The sequence below is a fragment of the Periplaneta americana genome, chromosome 15 (genome assembly GCF_040183065.1).
Source record: "Periplaneta americana isolate PAMFEO1 chromosome 15, P.americana_PAMFEO1_priV1, whole genome shotgun sequence".
Classification (NCBI taxonomy): domain Eukaryota; kingdom Metazoa; phylum Arthropoda; class Insecta; order Blattodea; family Blattidae; genus Periplaneta; species Periplaneta americana.
Genome location: NC_091131.1, coordinates 100230135 through 100247261, shown reverse-complemented (window position 1 = coordinate 100247261; position 17127 = coordinate 100230135). Strand labels below are relative to the sequence as shown.

At 35.1% G+C, this 17127-nt stretch overlaps 1 protein-coding gene across 4 annotated transcripts in view; it reads left to right on the top strand.

Annotated features, from left to right (window-relative positions):
• Nucleotides 1–1379: 1379 nt before the first annotated feature.
• Nucleotides 1380–17127, top strand: part of LOC138715216 (short-chain specific acyl-CoA dehydrogenase, mitochondrial-like) — a 62610-nt gene continuing 46862 nt past the window's right edge. For 2 of the 4 annotated variants that reach the window (XR_011336187.1, XR_011336188.1), the window contains exons 1-7: nucleotides 1390–1965; nucleotides 2066–2220; nucleotides 5319–5428; nucleotides 8403–8554; nucleotides 10609–10797; nucleotides 10896–11039; nucleotides 13541–13668. Coding sequence is in view for 2 of the 4 variants with exons in the window: in XM_069847889.1 (XP_069703990.1) it covers nucleotides 1929–1965; nucleotides 2066–2220; nucleotides 5319–5428; nucleotides 8403–8554; nucleotides 10609–10797; nucleotides 10896–11039; nucleotides 13541–13668 (915 nt within the window). In the remaining 2 variants the exon portion in view is untranslated. Of the gene's footprint in view, nucleotides 1966–2065; nucleotides 2221–2791; nucleotides 2965–5318; nucleotides 5429–8402; nucleotides 8555–10608; nucleotides 10798–10895; nucleotides 11040–13540; nucleotides 13669–17127 lie in introns of those variants that run through there. The other 2 variants (XM_069847889.1, XM_069847890.1) reach the window with 2 other exon arrangements.

The window sequence follows — 17127 nt, the reverse complement described above, 5'->3', positions numbered from 1 at the left end:
TTCCACTTCTGTCATTTAATCTGGGCTGCGGTGAAGTCTTGTTTGTAGTACTGATCTCCGATGCTGATACAGGGAATAGGACTTAATTGTATCAGGATGGCAGGATAACCGCTGTCAGTATCGGATTCATGAATGCCACCACCTGTCGAAAACAAAACAACTCTGACCTGTGTTATGGAATGTTTACGAAGATGGATCATTATAGTAGGTTCAGTATCAAAGAATTGCCGATAGTTAATTATATCCCAGATATATGTTGTCTTCCAAGTCGACTTCCAGTTGTCTTGAATCTGACGCTGTCATATACTTGCATCAGTTGCCATGGTTATGAATCACGTATCGGTCGGCGATGGCAATTTCTCGGAGCTATGATTTTGAAACTATGGTCACAGTCGGAACCAGTGAGAAATCTATCACAGCGACAAAATCACAGGTTTTCAAATCACATCACATCACTACAGACAACTCAAAGAAAAAGCCAGCCAACATTGTGTGTGAGAGAGGAAACTTTTAGATTATATTTGTTCAGTACCGATATAGCCTACCAGTATATAGAAAGTATTACAACATTTCATGTCCCATTAATTTCTGAATCTAAAAATGTAATGTATGTAATGCCATGTATTGTGGGTCCCTATCACACGGCATGGCTCGTCCTCAGGTTGCGGATAGAGAAGACTACCTCCAGATATGGAGGTTAGCTGCGAATATATCAAATAAGCAGTCGCGGACAGCCGATAAGGGGTGGTCCTCCAGCTTGAGGGTTGGGAGAAGTGCTAAGAACCCATCACTGTAAAAGCAGCTTGTTATGAAACCCCAACATAAATCTAGACGTTTGAGATGGACAGGGCAAATAGCACCCCTGATCACATATATAACAGAATGACCATTCCCATGTTAAAAAACGGTAACATGTGGAAAAGAACAAACACCAGGATCGCCACCATCGATTGAGAACGACCGCTAGATGGAAGTACAGTTGCTCCATGCAATCCAAATGAGAGTTATAACGTGACTTCTTATACAATAGCTAGATGGCAGCATAGTGCAATTGATAAAAGTTGATGACATCAAAGTCCATAAAGCTAAGTAATCTGTTATATATGTAGCACGTATGGGAGAATCCAGAAATGCATATAGAATGTTAGTTGGGAGACCGGAGGGAAAAAGACCTTTGGGGAGACCGAGACGTAGGTGGGAAGATAATACTGAAATGGATTTGAGGGAGGTGGGATATGATGATAGAGACGGGATTAATTTTGCTCAGAATAGGGACTGATGGCGAGGTTATGTGAGGGCAGCAATGAACCTCCGGGTTCTCTAAAAGCCATAAGTAAGTAAAAATGTATTTCTTTCTGGTTACAGTTGTGGCTGCAAGTGTTGTAAGATTCAGAAGGAAAAGCAAAAGTTAATAAAAAGAACAGAGAAAAAGGATGATAATGAAGAGGATGGTGAAGAGAATGATGAAGAGAAAGAGCAGCAGCTGCTATAGCTGGTAACTGTCTTATCGGCCGTAACTCCTGCGCCTGTACAAGGATAAAGAAAGTTTTCAGTAATTGCAGTAGATGACAGTTCCTCCTCCAGTTGCGACTCTAGAGCCATCGAAGTCCACAATACTGCTTTTATAGATTCGTGCCGTTATAGCTGTAGAGCGGTAGTGCTATCGTCGAATCCACAGAGAAATTTAATTCTCCATGCCAGGGTCATGACTCATGATAAGTGACGTTTATAGCGCGTTGTTCGATGCACAATGTCAGGCAGTGGAAGACCTTGAGTTGGAGACTGCTCCAAATTGAATTGATTACACAGACGATCTTTGGCCTTTTTCTGGTTGTAGATCTTGTTGAGCCTTCATTTAGCTACAAGCAAGCGTAGACAATATCTGAGAATAATTTGACATCCACAGAAAGTGAGTTTTTTCAATAGAGATGACTGTTTTGGGAGTAGTACGTCGGATACAGTTAAGTAAGTTAAATCTGTAACTCAGATCTTGTTTAAAATTAAGACAATTCATACAATGCTTCTCACACATGAAAAATAAACACCGCTTTATTTTTTTTTGTAGGTGTTTATCAACAGGTGCACCAAAGAGCCTTTTCGCTGGTGTCTCTGCCAGAAACTCACCAGATGTTGCAGAAAACCTGTCGTGATTTCGCTGAAGGAGAATTGAAGCCAATTGCTGCCAAACTTGACCGTGAACATTTGTTTCCGAAAAAAGAGGTTGGTGTGATATTTAGTTCAGTGTTACAACGTCGCATTAAACTTGTACTCATACTATCGTTAGAGATATGTGTCTGAGGAAGAACGTTTGTATGCATCTGAAGTCTGACTAGTGTAACATGTAGCTAGTAGGCGATGTATGCAATAGAGGGGGAAAGGAACTGGCCACCTTACCCCATTATCTCCTGGCCTAGTTGCCTCATAAGAGGTACCTTCTTGGTATCACTTGTGAGGTTCAGACCTGTCTTCGGACAGTTTACTAAACAACTATCGTTAGAAATGAGACATAGAATAAACTCACTTTCTTACTGACCTATAAAATTTGTAACCGTTATATTTCTTAGTAAACTCCTTTTTTTCCCTTCTTCTTATCCCCAATATGTTCATTTTCGTCTTCTTACTCATGTAGCAGTAAAAGTTATGCTCTCCTCTTCTCTCCCATCTCATCTTCTATCTCAACTCATCTTCTCTTCTCTCATCTCTTCTGCTCTCCTCTCCTCTCCTGTCCTTTCCCTTCTCATCTCATCTCTCCCATCTAATCTCCTCCCCCATCTCCTCTACTCTCCTCCCTCCCCTACGCTTCTCTCTCTTATTTCACCTCCTGGAACTGGAACCATCGTCAGTGTTCACAGTACATTGTATGCGAATGTGTTAAATCAACTTGGAACCAAAAAAACAAAAGGTTGTTCTTAATTGGTTTTGCAGATGGTAGACATGTTGGATGCTTTGGATTAAGTGAACCAGGTACTTCTCATAAAATTTTGGTGTTGTAGAACACGAATTATAAACATAGTAATTAAACCTCCAAATATATCTCCATGTCTTCATTGTTTGAAGTTTATACAATTTTTTATGTAATGACAATACCGAAACCATACAACAAATAATAAAATTGTAGGTTTATCAGGCTGTTAAGGCCAGAAACACAGAGTATTTTTTTCAATAGATTCCACAAATTGTTGGTTTAGAAGGGAATAAAATTTGTTAATACTTGGCAAAACAAGCCTTCAGTGTCAAAATAAAACTAAACTTTGAAATAAATCTTCCCTTAAAAATTATAAAATGATTTATATTCAAGTGTTAAAAGTAGGGTACGAAAGATTCAACATGGATTAACAATTGAATCTGCAAGTTCTTGTTATGTGCAGCATCTTGAGTCATAGGAAAAGCCTTACATTGAATAAGAGGTCGTATCTTAAGGATTTGGGTATTTATTTTACACACAACTTATGTTTTAAAATGCACTTAAATCATGCGGTAATTGATGCATATAGAAAATTAGGATTTATAATCAGAAATACAAAAGAATTTAAAAAATATAAATACCGTACTATTGATACTCTATATAAAACTCTAGTTAGGAGTAAGCTACTGTAGAGTATGAGTCTGTAATATTTCCAGTCCCATCAGATGCAAATAGAAAGGATACAGAAAAGATTTTTATGTTATTTGTATTTTAAAAAAAACATCACGTGTCGTCTTATGAAAAGCAAATTTCATATAATCAGTTCCTTTTTTAATTTAAGTATAAAACTTTATAATCTAGACGATTGATAAATAGCCAAATTTTACTCTATAAGACTGTTAATGGTATATTGAATAACTATGATTTTCTTAAGTTCCTTCAGTTCAGTGTAGAAAGAACAGAATTACGTCATAGGCAACCTTTTCTTATTCCAATTCCTAGAACTGTTTTCTCCAAGAACTCTCCATTGTTTATTATGTGTAATACTTACAACTCTCTGTCTTTAAACTGTGATTCTCAATTAGATTTCAGTTTAACAGTTAAAAAATTTCATACAGTATTAAAAACAATTGTATTTCCTTAGATATTTAAATTATGGATAAGTGTATTATAATGTTTTCTACTCTAGTTTTGAAATAATGTTGCATTATTATATTAACATTTGGCACTATATTAACTGCAATATTATATTCTAGCATCTATTATGTTTCTTTCTTTCTTTCGTTTATGTTGTTTGTTTTGTTTTTTCTTATTATATATTTTGTATATGTATCAATGTAAGCCACCTATAACTGGAAGCTTGCTTCTGTTAGTGGTGGATTCAAAATAAAATCTTATCGGAAAATTTGAGTATCTGCCTGAATAATGTGCAAACACTCCGACTGCACGTCATAAAGTGCAACTGTCACCAGATTGAGGTAAATTTAACAGAGGGCTAAGTCGTTCAACATCTGGCTTGTTAGTTTTATTCTCAATTGTATAACCTAATAAATTGATACGTCTAGTAGAGAAGACAGATTTATTCTCATTTAGTAAGAGTTGAAATTTCTCTACCACTTAGAGAAAACGTTGTAAATTAATATCATGTTCTTCCTGAGTACGTCCATATAGTGTTACATCTTCTAAGTACGAAAATGTGCCTTTTAGATTTTCTGATTCAATAATAGCATCAATAGCTCTTTGGAAACATGCTACCCCATTCGTTACATCAAAGGGAATTCGACAAAACTGATATAATCGACCATACGCCTCGAAAGTTGTATATAAACGTTAACATTACGTTGACATCATTGATGAAAGAGTCAGTCAGAGCCATTCATCTCACATTATTTCAATAATGGAACCTGATCTCTAGGCGGATAACGTAGACGTGAATGAAGTTTACTATAGGCCTAATTCGATGTTAAAACATGGTATCTCGTTTGACATTTACCACTGTGGATAATATTTATTTACTGTACTGAAGATACAGGAAAGAATTTTTCGTTGAGATTCCAACAGATAAATGGTTGAGTCATGAGTACTCCACCAAGCAAAAACATTTCTTTGTTTAACTTGCCGTAACTCAGAAATCAGTAGGCTAACCACCTCAGTAAACAATTTCGACAAAACAGGAGAAGGTTGCATGCATGTTATGGCTAGCCAAATTAAATCCTGTTAAGGCCATTCAGCATTGGTTTTGAACACAATACGAATGGAACATCCAACATTGAAAAACATCCGTTTTGAGTTAACAAAATTGAGGACTAGACAGGAAGTCTCTTTTTTATTTTGGATACTCATCCGTACACCCTGCATTATAAATTTGTATTATTTTATGGATTTTATGTGTCGTGTTTCTGTTTCTTTCTAGATCAAGAAATTAGGACATTTGGGTTTAATGGGGATCAATGTATCTGAAGAATATGGCGGTTCAGGACAGGATTCATTAGCTTTGTCCATCGCAGTTGAAGAAATTTCCAGGTTAGATGCTAACTTTTACATTTTACTAATATCAAAATACTTTATGCATTAGTTGTCCTATATTTTAACGTTCACAGTATATTGTAGTGTTTTATAGATTTCGTAATGTTGTTATAATATTATCATCTGTTGTGATTTATTTACTGTACTGTACGTATGATTTGCTCTGAAACATGGTCCACATGCCATCGTCCTTGATGTTCTCTCAGTTACCATAGATTCGAGGTTCTCGGGTCTTAAGAGGCAATAAAATCTTTAGCGTGACTTTCTTCAGGAAGGAAGTAAAGTTGTGGGTCCCGTGTCGTAAATTTACGGCATTTAACGTTATATATCACTGGCTTCTGTCCAAGAGGATCTAGAAAGAGGACTAGAATTAGAAGTTAGTCCTCTGGATTCTAACCCTCTTGCTTCTGTCTGATTGTCAGTTTATATTAAATGTGTTTTTCTCTCTTTTTCTTCTTCTTCTTCTTCTTCTTCTTCTTCTTCTTCTTCTTCTTCTTCTTCTTCGTCTTGTGTGTTATTTATTGGTTTGAATTAAGTTACTTACTGTATTTAGTAAACTGTCCTTGTATGTTATATTATTGGCTAAGACCACACCGTACACGAGCCTGGCTCTTATGGTAGTGGCTAGAAACATTTTTGTTGTATAATTTTAATTTGTACTCCTTTGCTAGCTAGTTAAATAAAATTTAAATAAAAATCTCCTTTGTTTGTTCTCTTAATAAAATTAATTTCAATGCTGTAATATTTTGCAGGCATAGTGTTAAAAAAGTACAATTCTAGTTTAAATGTAAGAGACATAATTTTTCTGGTTATTTTAGACAAAATTAACGGCACTGAAGTTGTTATGCAGAGATCTTGATGTTATGTATATGTACATTACATTATGTTACATTTCACCACTCGAATTATTCTCATTTATGTGATTATAAATGAAACTATTTAAAATAAATGGTTGTTAATTGTAATATCATGAAGTTTTATTAATCTATTTCTTTAAAATTAATTTATTACACTGTATAGGAAAACGTGTAAAAATTAGTTTTTCTATGTGGCGTAAACTATGTGTAGGCCTAATTTACGTAATTAATATGTCATGTAATTCTTGCGGATAAACCTGTCTCTAGCACCGAGGATGTCCTTAATGTTAATATGAGACAATAAAATGTAGAGAAATTTGTTGGAGGAAGTTTTGAGGAAACTATGTAGAACCGGAACTGTAATGTTTGAAGTTTAATATGGGCCTACTATAATATAGTGTGCTGAAAATGTGAACTGTGAAAGTGTGAACTTTCAGGGACTTCATTCAAAATATATGAGAGCACTAAGATGGATTACACTACGTAAGAAGGATTACAAAATGAGAATACACTTAGATAAAAAAAAATATGTCTCACTGTACTGAACGATAGTTACATAGGAAAGTCCAGTAAGTCCACTTGAAGTATAATGTTCTTTTATGTCAGACAAGAACAGTACGAGATAACAGCTGATAAACATTGGTCAGAATTATGCAATGTATTACATATGTCCCTGTCAAGGTTTCTAAACGAACTGTCAAGGCCAAGAATGATCCAATCTAGACAAGCATTCAATAAAATAAAGCACCATTCACTTGTCTGACAAGCATCAGCTGTTACTGTACTACAAGCCCATTGGTTGAAAAAACAAAAGATGTGATATCAGATGCACATATTGTATTTTTGATTATAAATCTTAATTGCAAATGAACATACGTCATGTCTTGGAATTTCTCGTTTCATTTTTTATAAAATTAATATATTCCTTGCATATAGGGTTGCGATCCATCCAGCTTTCGGCTGGATTGTCCTGGGATTTGAAACAGTGTTCCAGATCCTGGACAACCACGCTTTTGTCCCGCTTGTGTCAATTTTAAGAGCAAAGAACAATATTTTAAATATACATGAAAACACAAATGTGAATGAGCATGTAAAGATATTTTCTTATTGTTCATAATTTTTATGTTATTAACTCGATAGACTTCATTCATTCGTTGTTTTCTGTCCAAGGGCAGGTCATTCACTGTAAATCCAGAATTTTCCAATATTACCCCATTTCAGTCATCCTCTTCATCTCCACATACGATTCATGTTGTCTATAATCTGATATCTTCTTCTGACTCGAACTTTTTTCCCATTAACCCTTCCTTCCTTTCTTCCTTCCTTCGGCAGTTTCTTTTTAGCCAGTGATCTAGCCAATCTCTTTTTCTCTTCCTGATCATTTTCATCATTATTCTTTCTTCACCCACTCTTTCTAGCACAGCTTCATTTCTTATTGTCTGTCCATTTCACACTCGCCATTCTTCTCCATATCCACATTTCGTTTCTTTTCATTTTGTTGTAATGCCCATATTTCTGCCTCTATACAATGCCACACTCCGCACAAAGCACTTCTCTAGTCTATTCCTTAATTATTTTTTCAGAGTTTCGCAGAAGAGCTTCTTTTTCTATTAGAAGCTTCCTTTGCCATTGCTATCCTTCATTTTACTTTCTGACAGCAGCCCATGTTACTACTTACAATACATTCCAAGTATTTACTTCGAAATACAGTAGTAGTAAGTTCTTACAGTATTTAAATATTACCACTGAAACTGATTATACAAGTGTAATAAATAAATGAAATTAAGAGAAAAAATAATTATTGTTGTCATAAGTTTTGTCATTCACTTAAAGTTTGTTCTGTGAAATTATGAATCATCGTCTACAATTGAAATTAATTTTCCTTCACATGTATCCTTACTGTATTATAAACGGTTCAGATTAACGTCTTTATGTCAGTTTAACTGTACTTTTAGCTCACTGCATACTTAAATTACAAAATTTAAATTTTTGACCTACATCATAATTATAATACTCATTGTTTTCTCCATTCATTGTGATTGATTAAATAATACATTTGGAAAATGTGTGTATTGTATTACATGGAAAAGTTAAGAAAGCAATTTTGCTTTCAGAGGCTGTGGTGGAACTGGAACCATTGTCAGTGTTCACAATACATTGTATGCGAATGTGTTAAATCAACTTGGAACCAAAGAACAAAAGGATAAGTTCTTAGTTGGTTTTGCAGATGGTACACATGTTGGATGCTTTGGATTAAGTGAACCAGGTACTTCTCATAAAATGTTGGTGTTATAAAACACGAATTATAAAATAAGTCAACTAGTAATTAAACCTCCAAATATATGAGTAGCTTAATATCAAAGACGGACATCTGACCTCAATCGAAATTTAGATAGCTGTGGTTTTTATGCAATTTTTCATGCTCTTTCCAGTTATAATGAAACCATATGCAAACTCTAACACTACATTTATAAAATAAATTGTGTTAAATATTACAAAGAACACTGTGAATTAAAAAACTGCCTCTAGATCAAAACTATGGAGACGACAGATGTCCATCTTTGATATTAAGCTACTCATATCTTCATGCCTTCATTATTTGAAGTTTATAAAATTGTTTACGTACGGTAATGACAATACTGAAATCATACAACAAATAAGAAAATTATAGGCTTATTAGGCTGTTAAGGCCAGAAACACAGGGATATATTTTTTCAATAGATTCCAGGTATTGTTGGCTTAGAAGGGAATAAAATTTGCTAATACTTGGCAAAACAAGCCTTCAGTGTCAAAATAAAACTAAACTTTGAAATAAATCTTTCCTCAAAACTTAAGCTTATAGAAAGAATATTATGTGAACAGGAACATCAAAAAGTCCAACAAAATATTATAGGAAAACAATAGGAAACCTAAATAGACACAAAAGTCTTGTGAAAAAAACATTAGCTCAATTTCGATTACTGATTGGACAAACTGTCTTACAGAACATCTCTTCAGAATGAAACTAATTAAAGACAGCTACTGTTCATTGTGCAGAGATCAAAATTGTAACTTCAAATCAAGAATATCTATTGTGGTGCAGTGAAGTTGACAGTGATAAACATAAGAAAGATAATTTTGTAGCCTTATATTGGGAAGGCAGGGAGAAAATGATTATTATCTACATCCCAGATAACCAGTACCGGTAGTAACTAACTAACTAACTAACTAACCAACCAACCAACCAACCATGACAATACCAGTACCCTAAAATTATTTTTCTTTGAAAATAGTAAATAAGTTGAAGTTTACAAAATTGCAATTGTATTTTTTTGTATCTAATGTTTTTCATGATTATTAAAATATTATGTCATTATAAAACTATTAGTGTCGTCATATGCTGCAAGATTAATCTTGATAATTGTATGACATTGCCTTTAATTTGTTGATGTATCATCATCTTTCTATGATAGGTAGCAAATCCGGTTATGAAAACCAGCTATAACGGCTGGGGGGATCATCATGCTAACCACACGATACCTTCATTCCGATTGGATGATCGTCCACTTTTGCTTAATCATGTGGACGTGAGGCCAGCAGCCAGCTGGTTGGTCATGGTCCTTCATGGGCTGTCGTGCCTCGAATTATTTTTTATTATCATCATCTTTGTCGTAATCACTATCATTATCACCACTTCCATCACCATTACCTCCCTCACCACTTCCATTACAACTGCAACCATCACCATCACTGCCGGTACCATAACTATCATAACTACCAATACCAACAGCGCCACCTTATCAAGACCATCACCTCTGTTACTGTAACTACCACTACCTTCGTCTCTACTTCCATCAAAACTATCACTGCATTTTCCTCACGTTTACTTCCATCATAACCACCATGCCTCTGCCTTCACCGTGATCATAACCACCACTATTGCCCATTTCCACCTTCACTTTACTATTATTACAGTACGACAATCATTGCCACAAATATCATAACCACTATTACTGCCACTATTACCATCGTCATCATAATTATCTACAGTGATTTTTTCAGATTCCTTTCAGTCTCTTTATTTTTCCCACACACGTGGGTAAAAGTTATTAATCGTTTTACTGAAGATTTAAACATGTCAGATCTTGTCCTTTTCGATCTTTTCTTTCTGTCACATGAAGTTTAAAGAGTTAAAATACTTCCAATTATATTTTCTTGGCCTGTTAATTTATTTCCTTCTGACATTATAATAAAGTTAATACTCCCAGTAATTATGGATTACATTTTGCCAAAGTGTTGTTTATTTCTGGGTTTATTTGATACTGTAGTAAAATTTTACAGGTGCTGGCAGTGATGTTGGAGCTATGTCGACAACAGCAAAACTTGATGGGGATGAATGGGTTTTGAATGGTACAAAGGCCTGGGTGACAAGTGGCCACGAAGCAAAGGCAGCTATAGTGTTTGCTACTGTTGACAAAAGCAAGAAACATAAAGGAATTACAGCATTTCTGGTACCAATTCCCACCCCAGGTAGGATTGTGAATTAGTATTATAAAGGTAAAAAAGTTCTTAATGAAAAGAGTAACTATGTTGAATGTTTAAATTGATTAATAGTTTCGTCTCTTTAGGTTTTTCTGTAGGAAAGAAAGAAGACAAGTTGGGTATACGTGCTTCTTCAACTTGCAACTTGATTCTGGAGGATGTTAGAGTTCCGAAAGAACATGTATTGGGGAAAGTTGGAGGAGGTTTCAAGCTTGCAATGAAAATGTTAGGTAAGTCATACACTGAGTAATGTTTGTTATTTTAGTTCTTAAAGTGATGAACAGGACTTAACGTCAGTACATAGTGTGAAATGCTCGTCACAATGAGACACAAAGGATAAGGGAGAAGAAGAATTATGTAGTCAGACGAATTAAGAAATACACTAAAGGTACCTTGGTAAGAAATAAATCAACCACATAAGTCAGGATTGTCTTCTTTGACCTAATGGTTTCCATATTTGTCAGTCGCTTCTATGGTCATAGGTTCAAATACAGCCGAGAACAGTTGACTTCAAGGTGATAAAAATAAATAACATGGCTTCCTTGAGAAGTGAAATAAAACAGGGAGTCCCCTGTTGTAGATTTACGGCACGTAAAATAATCCTTTTCCTGATGAAAGGACTTCAGGCAACATTTACAGGCCACTTCTCATAAATTCCAAATTTGGAGGAGTACAGTGAGTCCATATCAGTGGCCTAGGTGTGTGAATTTGTCCCACCCACCCTCTATGTGGAATTCATATTATACCCTACTACATGTAGCAGTATTAAGTCACTTCGATCACAGGTAATGAGCAGCACTTAAGCTTCCAAGTTACACTCTAGTGTTGGTTCCAATCCTGCTTGAACTGAATACCTGGTTTATTCTGAGGCTTTCCCCAACTGTAAGGCTAATGGCACATAATTCCATGGCGAATCATCGGACTCATCCCGCCAAATACAATAATTACATTTGTAACCAAATACATAGATGCTAGATAAGCTTGTAATTGATTAAATGTCGTTACAGAATAGCACTGAATGAGTTGTGGATGGGATTGGCTGCCCTGAAAAATTGCTTGAGAAATATTTTTAAGTCTCCAGGGATCGATATGCAGTTCATAACTGCTGTTGCTGCATATAGTAGTCGTGGTGGTGGTGGTGGTGGTGGTGGTGGCGGTGGCGGTGGCGGTGGCGGTGGTGGCGGTGGCGGTGGCGGTGGCGGTGGTGGCGGTTCCCTGTAATTTAACGTTTCAGTGCTTATGTGGGCTACTGTTGTAACAAGGCATCATTGCTGTTACACTTTATGGCTTGACAGATATTCAAAGTGAGAATGATTATTATTCCCAAGGCTATAGTTGTAGCCCACGTGAGTAAACCTGTAACTTTATTTTCATAGTAAATTCTCATAAATACAAATAGATTAAAAAATAAAATAAGATATATGTAAAATTAAGAAATATAACAAAAAATAAAATAAGGAAATGAACAATTTCAAAAAATTGATTACAAATTATAACAGATTAAAATAAAGGCCAAAATTGTAATGGGCTACAGTAGTAGCCCATGCGAGCAATACAGAAGTATTATAAGCGTGAGCACTAAAATGTTAATTGCGTGAAATGTTTATGACCTTGATTGGGTACTATTGTGATCTATTAAGGGATTAGTTCTTATTTATAAGGATTGTGAATATTATTTGAGAGTGAAATAAATATTTAATGCAGTTTGTGTGTTATATTATTAATTATAATTTTTCATTTAATTCATTATTGAATACATACAATATAATTGTATAGGCCTTAATTATTTACAATGTAATTATTGTTGTATTTCATCTGAATTGATTTGTTGGAAAGCCATTAATATGGGTCCATAAAAGAAATAAGAACTATACAGTAATTGATACAAACACCATGATAATGTAAAAGTTTAGCATGTTGCTAGGCAAGTGATGTTAGATGTTGAAATTTTTGTAACATTTTATCCATTTGACACTAAAGCATAGGCCTAAACGTTTTATGTTAATAATAATAATAATAATAATAATAATAATAATAATAATAATAACAACAACAGCAGCAACGACCGTTCACACCTGTGGAGTAATGGTTAGCATGTCTGGCCGCAAAACCAGATGGCCCGGGTTCGATTACCAGTCGGGGCAAGTTGCCTGGTTGAGGTTTTTTCTAGGGTTTTCCCTCAACCCATTATGAGCAAATGCTGAGTAACTATCGGTGCTGGACCCCGGACTCATTTCACCGGCATTATCACCTTCATCTCATTCAGGTGCTAAATAACCTAAAATGTTGATAAAGTGTCGTAAAATAACCTACCAAAATAAAATTTAAAAAAATAACCTCATTACCTCCTGACTTAGTTGCCTCATGAGCAATGTGTTATTGGTGTCTCTTATAATGTTCAAACCTGTGTTCGGTTAGTTGACTAAACAATAATAATAATAATAATAATAATAATAATAATAATAATAATAACAACAATAACAACAATAACAGGAGCAATAATGACGATGACGTGGAGTCTAGAACAAGCTGCTGCCTTATTCCACATTCTTTACCTTTACCTTACCTTTACTTCTGTAGTTCAAATTGTGAAACATATTACGCTGAATTTGATCTCATTAAAGAATGATTTTTTTTTTCCCTTATTACTTTGTATATTTGCTAAATTGTGAAGTGATGAAAATCGCCATTTTATAGCTTTCAGACATGTATATGTGATTTATTTTTGCAGATGGTGCCCGTATTGGTATCTCTTCACAAGCTCTTGGAATAGCACAAGCATCTTTGGATTGTGCAGTTGATTATGCTTCTAAACGAATAGCATTTGGAGCACCTATTCTTAAGTTACAAAGCGTTCAGGTATGTCACAGAGGTTTCTTTATTTCGTTGATCAATATATTTTCTATTGTACTGACAAACATTTAATCTCTTTCCTCATCATCCTCCCCTTCCTTCTCTTTCTCCTAAACCCTCGCTTCTTCTCGTCTTTATCTTCTACTTGAACATGTTTCAGTACCCATAACTTTAGCAGCCTTAGACTGGGTGCTGAAAGTACAGGATGGCCCATAGAAAAGGTGACCGAAATAATTCGATACCGGTAACATTCAACATACAACACTACACTTTTCAAACCACTATATGCTCTATATGTCTTCCAACATTGGTTATGATTAAGTTCCATATTCTTGAAAAGCCTAGTAATCATGGCATCACACGTCTCCCTTGTTACATTCTGAAGAACTGCTTCAATGTTCTCGCGAAGATCTTGAAGGCTATGTGGAATGGGATTGAAGCACCTTTGTTTCCCCACGAAAACGCATTAATGGCTTCCACTACATTGGTGTGCACTTCTAAGCGACCTGTATTGTTTTATGATACATTTGTTGTTTTTAGCAGTCAGCTGGTTGGCTGGTTACTCATTTATATCGCAATTTATTACATAGCTATACCTCACCACAGCCAATCCGTTCATAAACTGACGATGCGAACCATTTCATGACAGAGATCATCTCCTCAGCCCACTGTTTAACCAACAGCACTTTGGAAAGTAGTATGGGGTTCATATCTAGTTCTGCTTGATTGCATGCACTTTGAAAGTAATCTGTCATATTATTTACCTCGAGTATTATTTGAAGTGACTGTTTTCTAATCATACATTATGAAACTGTCAGCTGTATTTCTTGCTTCGGACAATATATTATATGTTAAAACGCAGAAACGAAAGTTGTAAGATTACATAAAAATGTGTGAAATTTACTTCGCAACTATGCAGTCTGACTATTCGCATATCAGTGTTAGTCATTTTCTTCTTTCCATGAGTGTACAATATGAAAGTATGGTCACCTTTGTTACTTTTTTTTTTCTTTCTTCTTTCTTTGTGTTCACTTCTACAAGCACTGGTTTTTTTCATACTTACTTACTTACTTACAAATGGCTTTTAAGGAACCTGCAGGTTCATTGCCACCCTCACATAAGCCCGCCATTGGTCTCTATCCTGTGCAGAATTAATCCAGTATCTATCATCATATCCCACCTCCCTCAAATCCATTTTAATATTATCCTCCCATCTACGTCTCGGCCTCCCCAAAGGTCTTTTTACCTCCGGTCTCCCAACTAACACTCTATATGCATTGCTGGATTCGCCCATATGTGCTACATGCCCTGCCCACCTCAAACGTCTGGATTTAATGTTCCTAATTATGTCAGGTGAAGAATACATTGCGTGCAGTTCTGCGTTGCGTAACTTTCTCCATTCTCCTGTAACTTCATCCCTTTAGCCTCAAATATTTTCCTAAGAATCCTATTCTCAAACACCCTTAATCTCTATTCCTCTCTCAAAGTGAGAGTCCAAGTTTCACAACCACACAGAACAACCAGTAATAAAACTGTTTTATAAATTCTAACTTTCAGATTTTTTGACAGCAGACTAGATGACAAAAGCTTCTCAACCGAATAATAACAGGCATTTCCCATATTTATTCCTCCTGAGTGTAATTTATATTTGTTACTGTTGCTCCAAGATATTTGAATTTTTCCACCTCTATGAAGGATGAATCTCCAATTTTTATGTTTCCATTTCGTACAATATTCTGGTTTTTTCATAGTTAGCAGAAATTCTTCTTCCTTCCCCTCCCCCAAATTCCTCAGTCTTTAAATCTCTATTTTTCTACTCTTTGAAATAGTAATTCCTGCCTTGATTTTGAGGCAAGGTCTATTTCTTACATCAGTATGGAATTCGTAGTATTGGTATGATTTTAGAATTTTGGTGAAGTACCTTTCGCACTTTTCATTCTAATGTTCAGGGGCGTATTTTGCGGACTACCGGGGCTACCGGCGGTAGCCCAAGGAAATTACAAAAGAAAAAGTTTATAATATAACATAATGTAATAATTTTGTATTATTAGTTTTACCATAGTACAGTAATTAAAATTAAAGTAATTGTTAGATATATTTTGTGTAATAATAGGGTCAGCAGTAGCCCAAACCCTTTAACCAGTATACGCCACTGCTAATGTTATAATTGAATTGATCATTTGAGAAACAACATAAATCAAGAATTACTACTTTCTGGAAATTGGAAAAAATTTCCTCTTACTTTTCGATTTTAATTTAAAAACTTGTACAAAATATAAAACACACTTCATACTCTTTCTTATATATATTGTATAAAATAGAGTGTGATTGTGTGCGTTACTTAAGAGGAAACTGCTTTTCAAAATATTGACTTGTGGTGTTTCTCAAGTTAATGGTTGTGTTTCAGGTAGTACAGTAAATGTTAAAGAGCATTTCATCATGTTTGTTGCTAAACAACACGCAAATACCACCTTTATTCTCAATCCAACATCTCATGCTTTGTAACAGAGTCCTTGGTTTGCAATACAAAAATCTCTTTGTATAAGAGCTGGACATCTTGTACTTCTGGTACATATGGTTTAAATTTTCATATGTCCTCCATTTTCTTGTCATTTATGGAGAGAAACCAATAAGGTATACTTTATTAGCAGATGCCACAAGTGCATTCGCCAGCCTCAACAGAGTGTGATTTTTATTTTGGGCTCTATGCACGTCTGAGAAAATGTGCAAATGTTCAACATCATTCATACCGGAGGTCTCCTAAAGATATTTCAAAATAAAGCTATAAACCTGATTTGGACTCTTGGTTGCTACAGTCATGGTAAATAAAAATGACAACATTGTCATCTTTTAGGTTGTGAATATAAAATATACTCACAGTCAGCTGACGAAGGTAGAAAGTGTCTTGAATAGGATGGTGGGTAGTTGCAAATTCATCATACACAGTAGTCAATAAAAATACCTCCTACTTCCCCATTAGAATTTGTCTGGACCCTTACTTCACTAATTTTATTTAAAACATTTTTAGCACAGTGAAGATGAATCATTATCTCTTTGCATGCACTGTCTTAGCTGCGTTTTTAAGAATATGTTTTTCAATTTAATCGAAAGTTCTTCACATGTGGAGCATGTGTCCACCTGGGGACGACTTGTCGATAGATTTTGTAGTTACAGCAACTTCCGACACATCCATTTCACAAACAGTATTTGTAAACTCTGCTAAATTGCGCAAAATCACATAATATAAACTATAATAATGAAATATCCTAAATTACATTCACAGCGTACATAAGCCAGCTGTTAATTTTAAGTCGTGGAGAAATATGGTGCAGCGGTTAGCTGTTTACCACTGTTTATTAGAGAAACAACAAACAACACAAGTCACTGACTTATGTTGTTACTCAAAGGAACACAAAAATCAGTGCCATACGAAACACTACAGATGAAGCCTGACTTACGTAATTA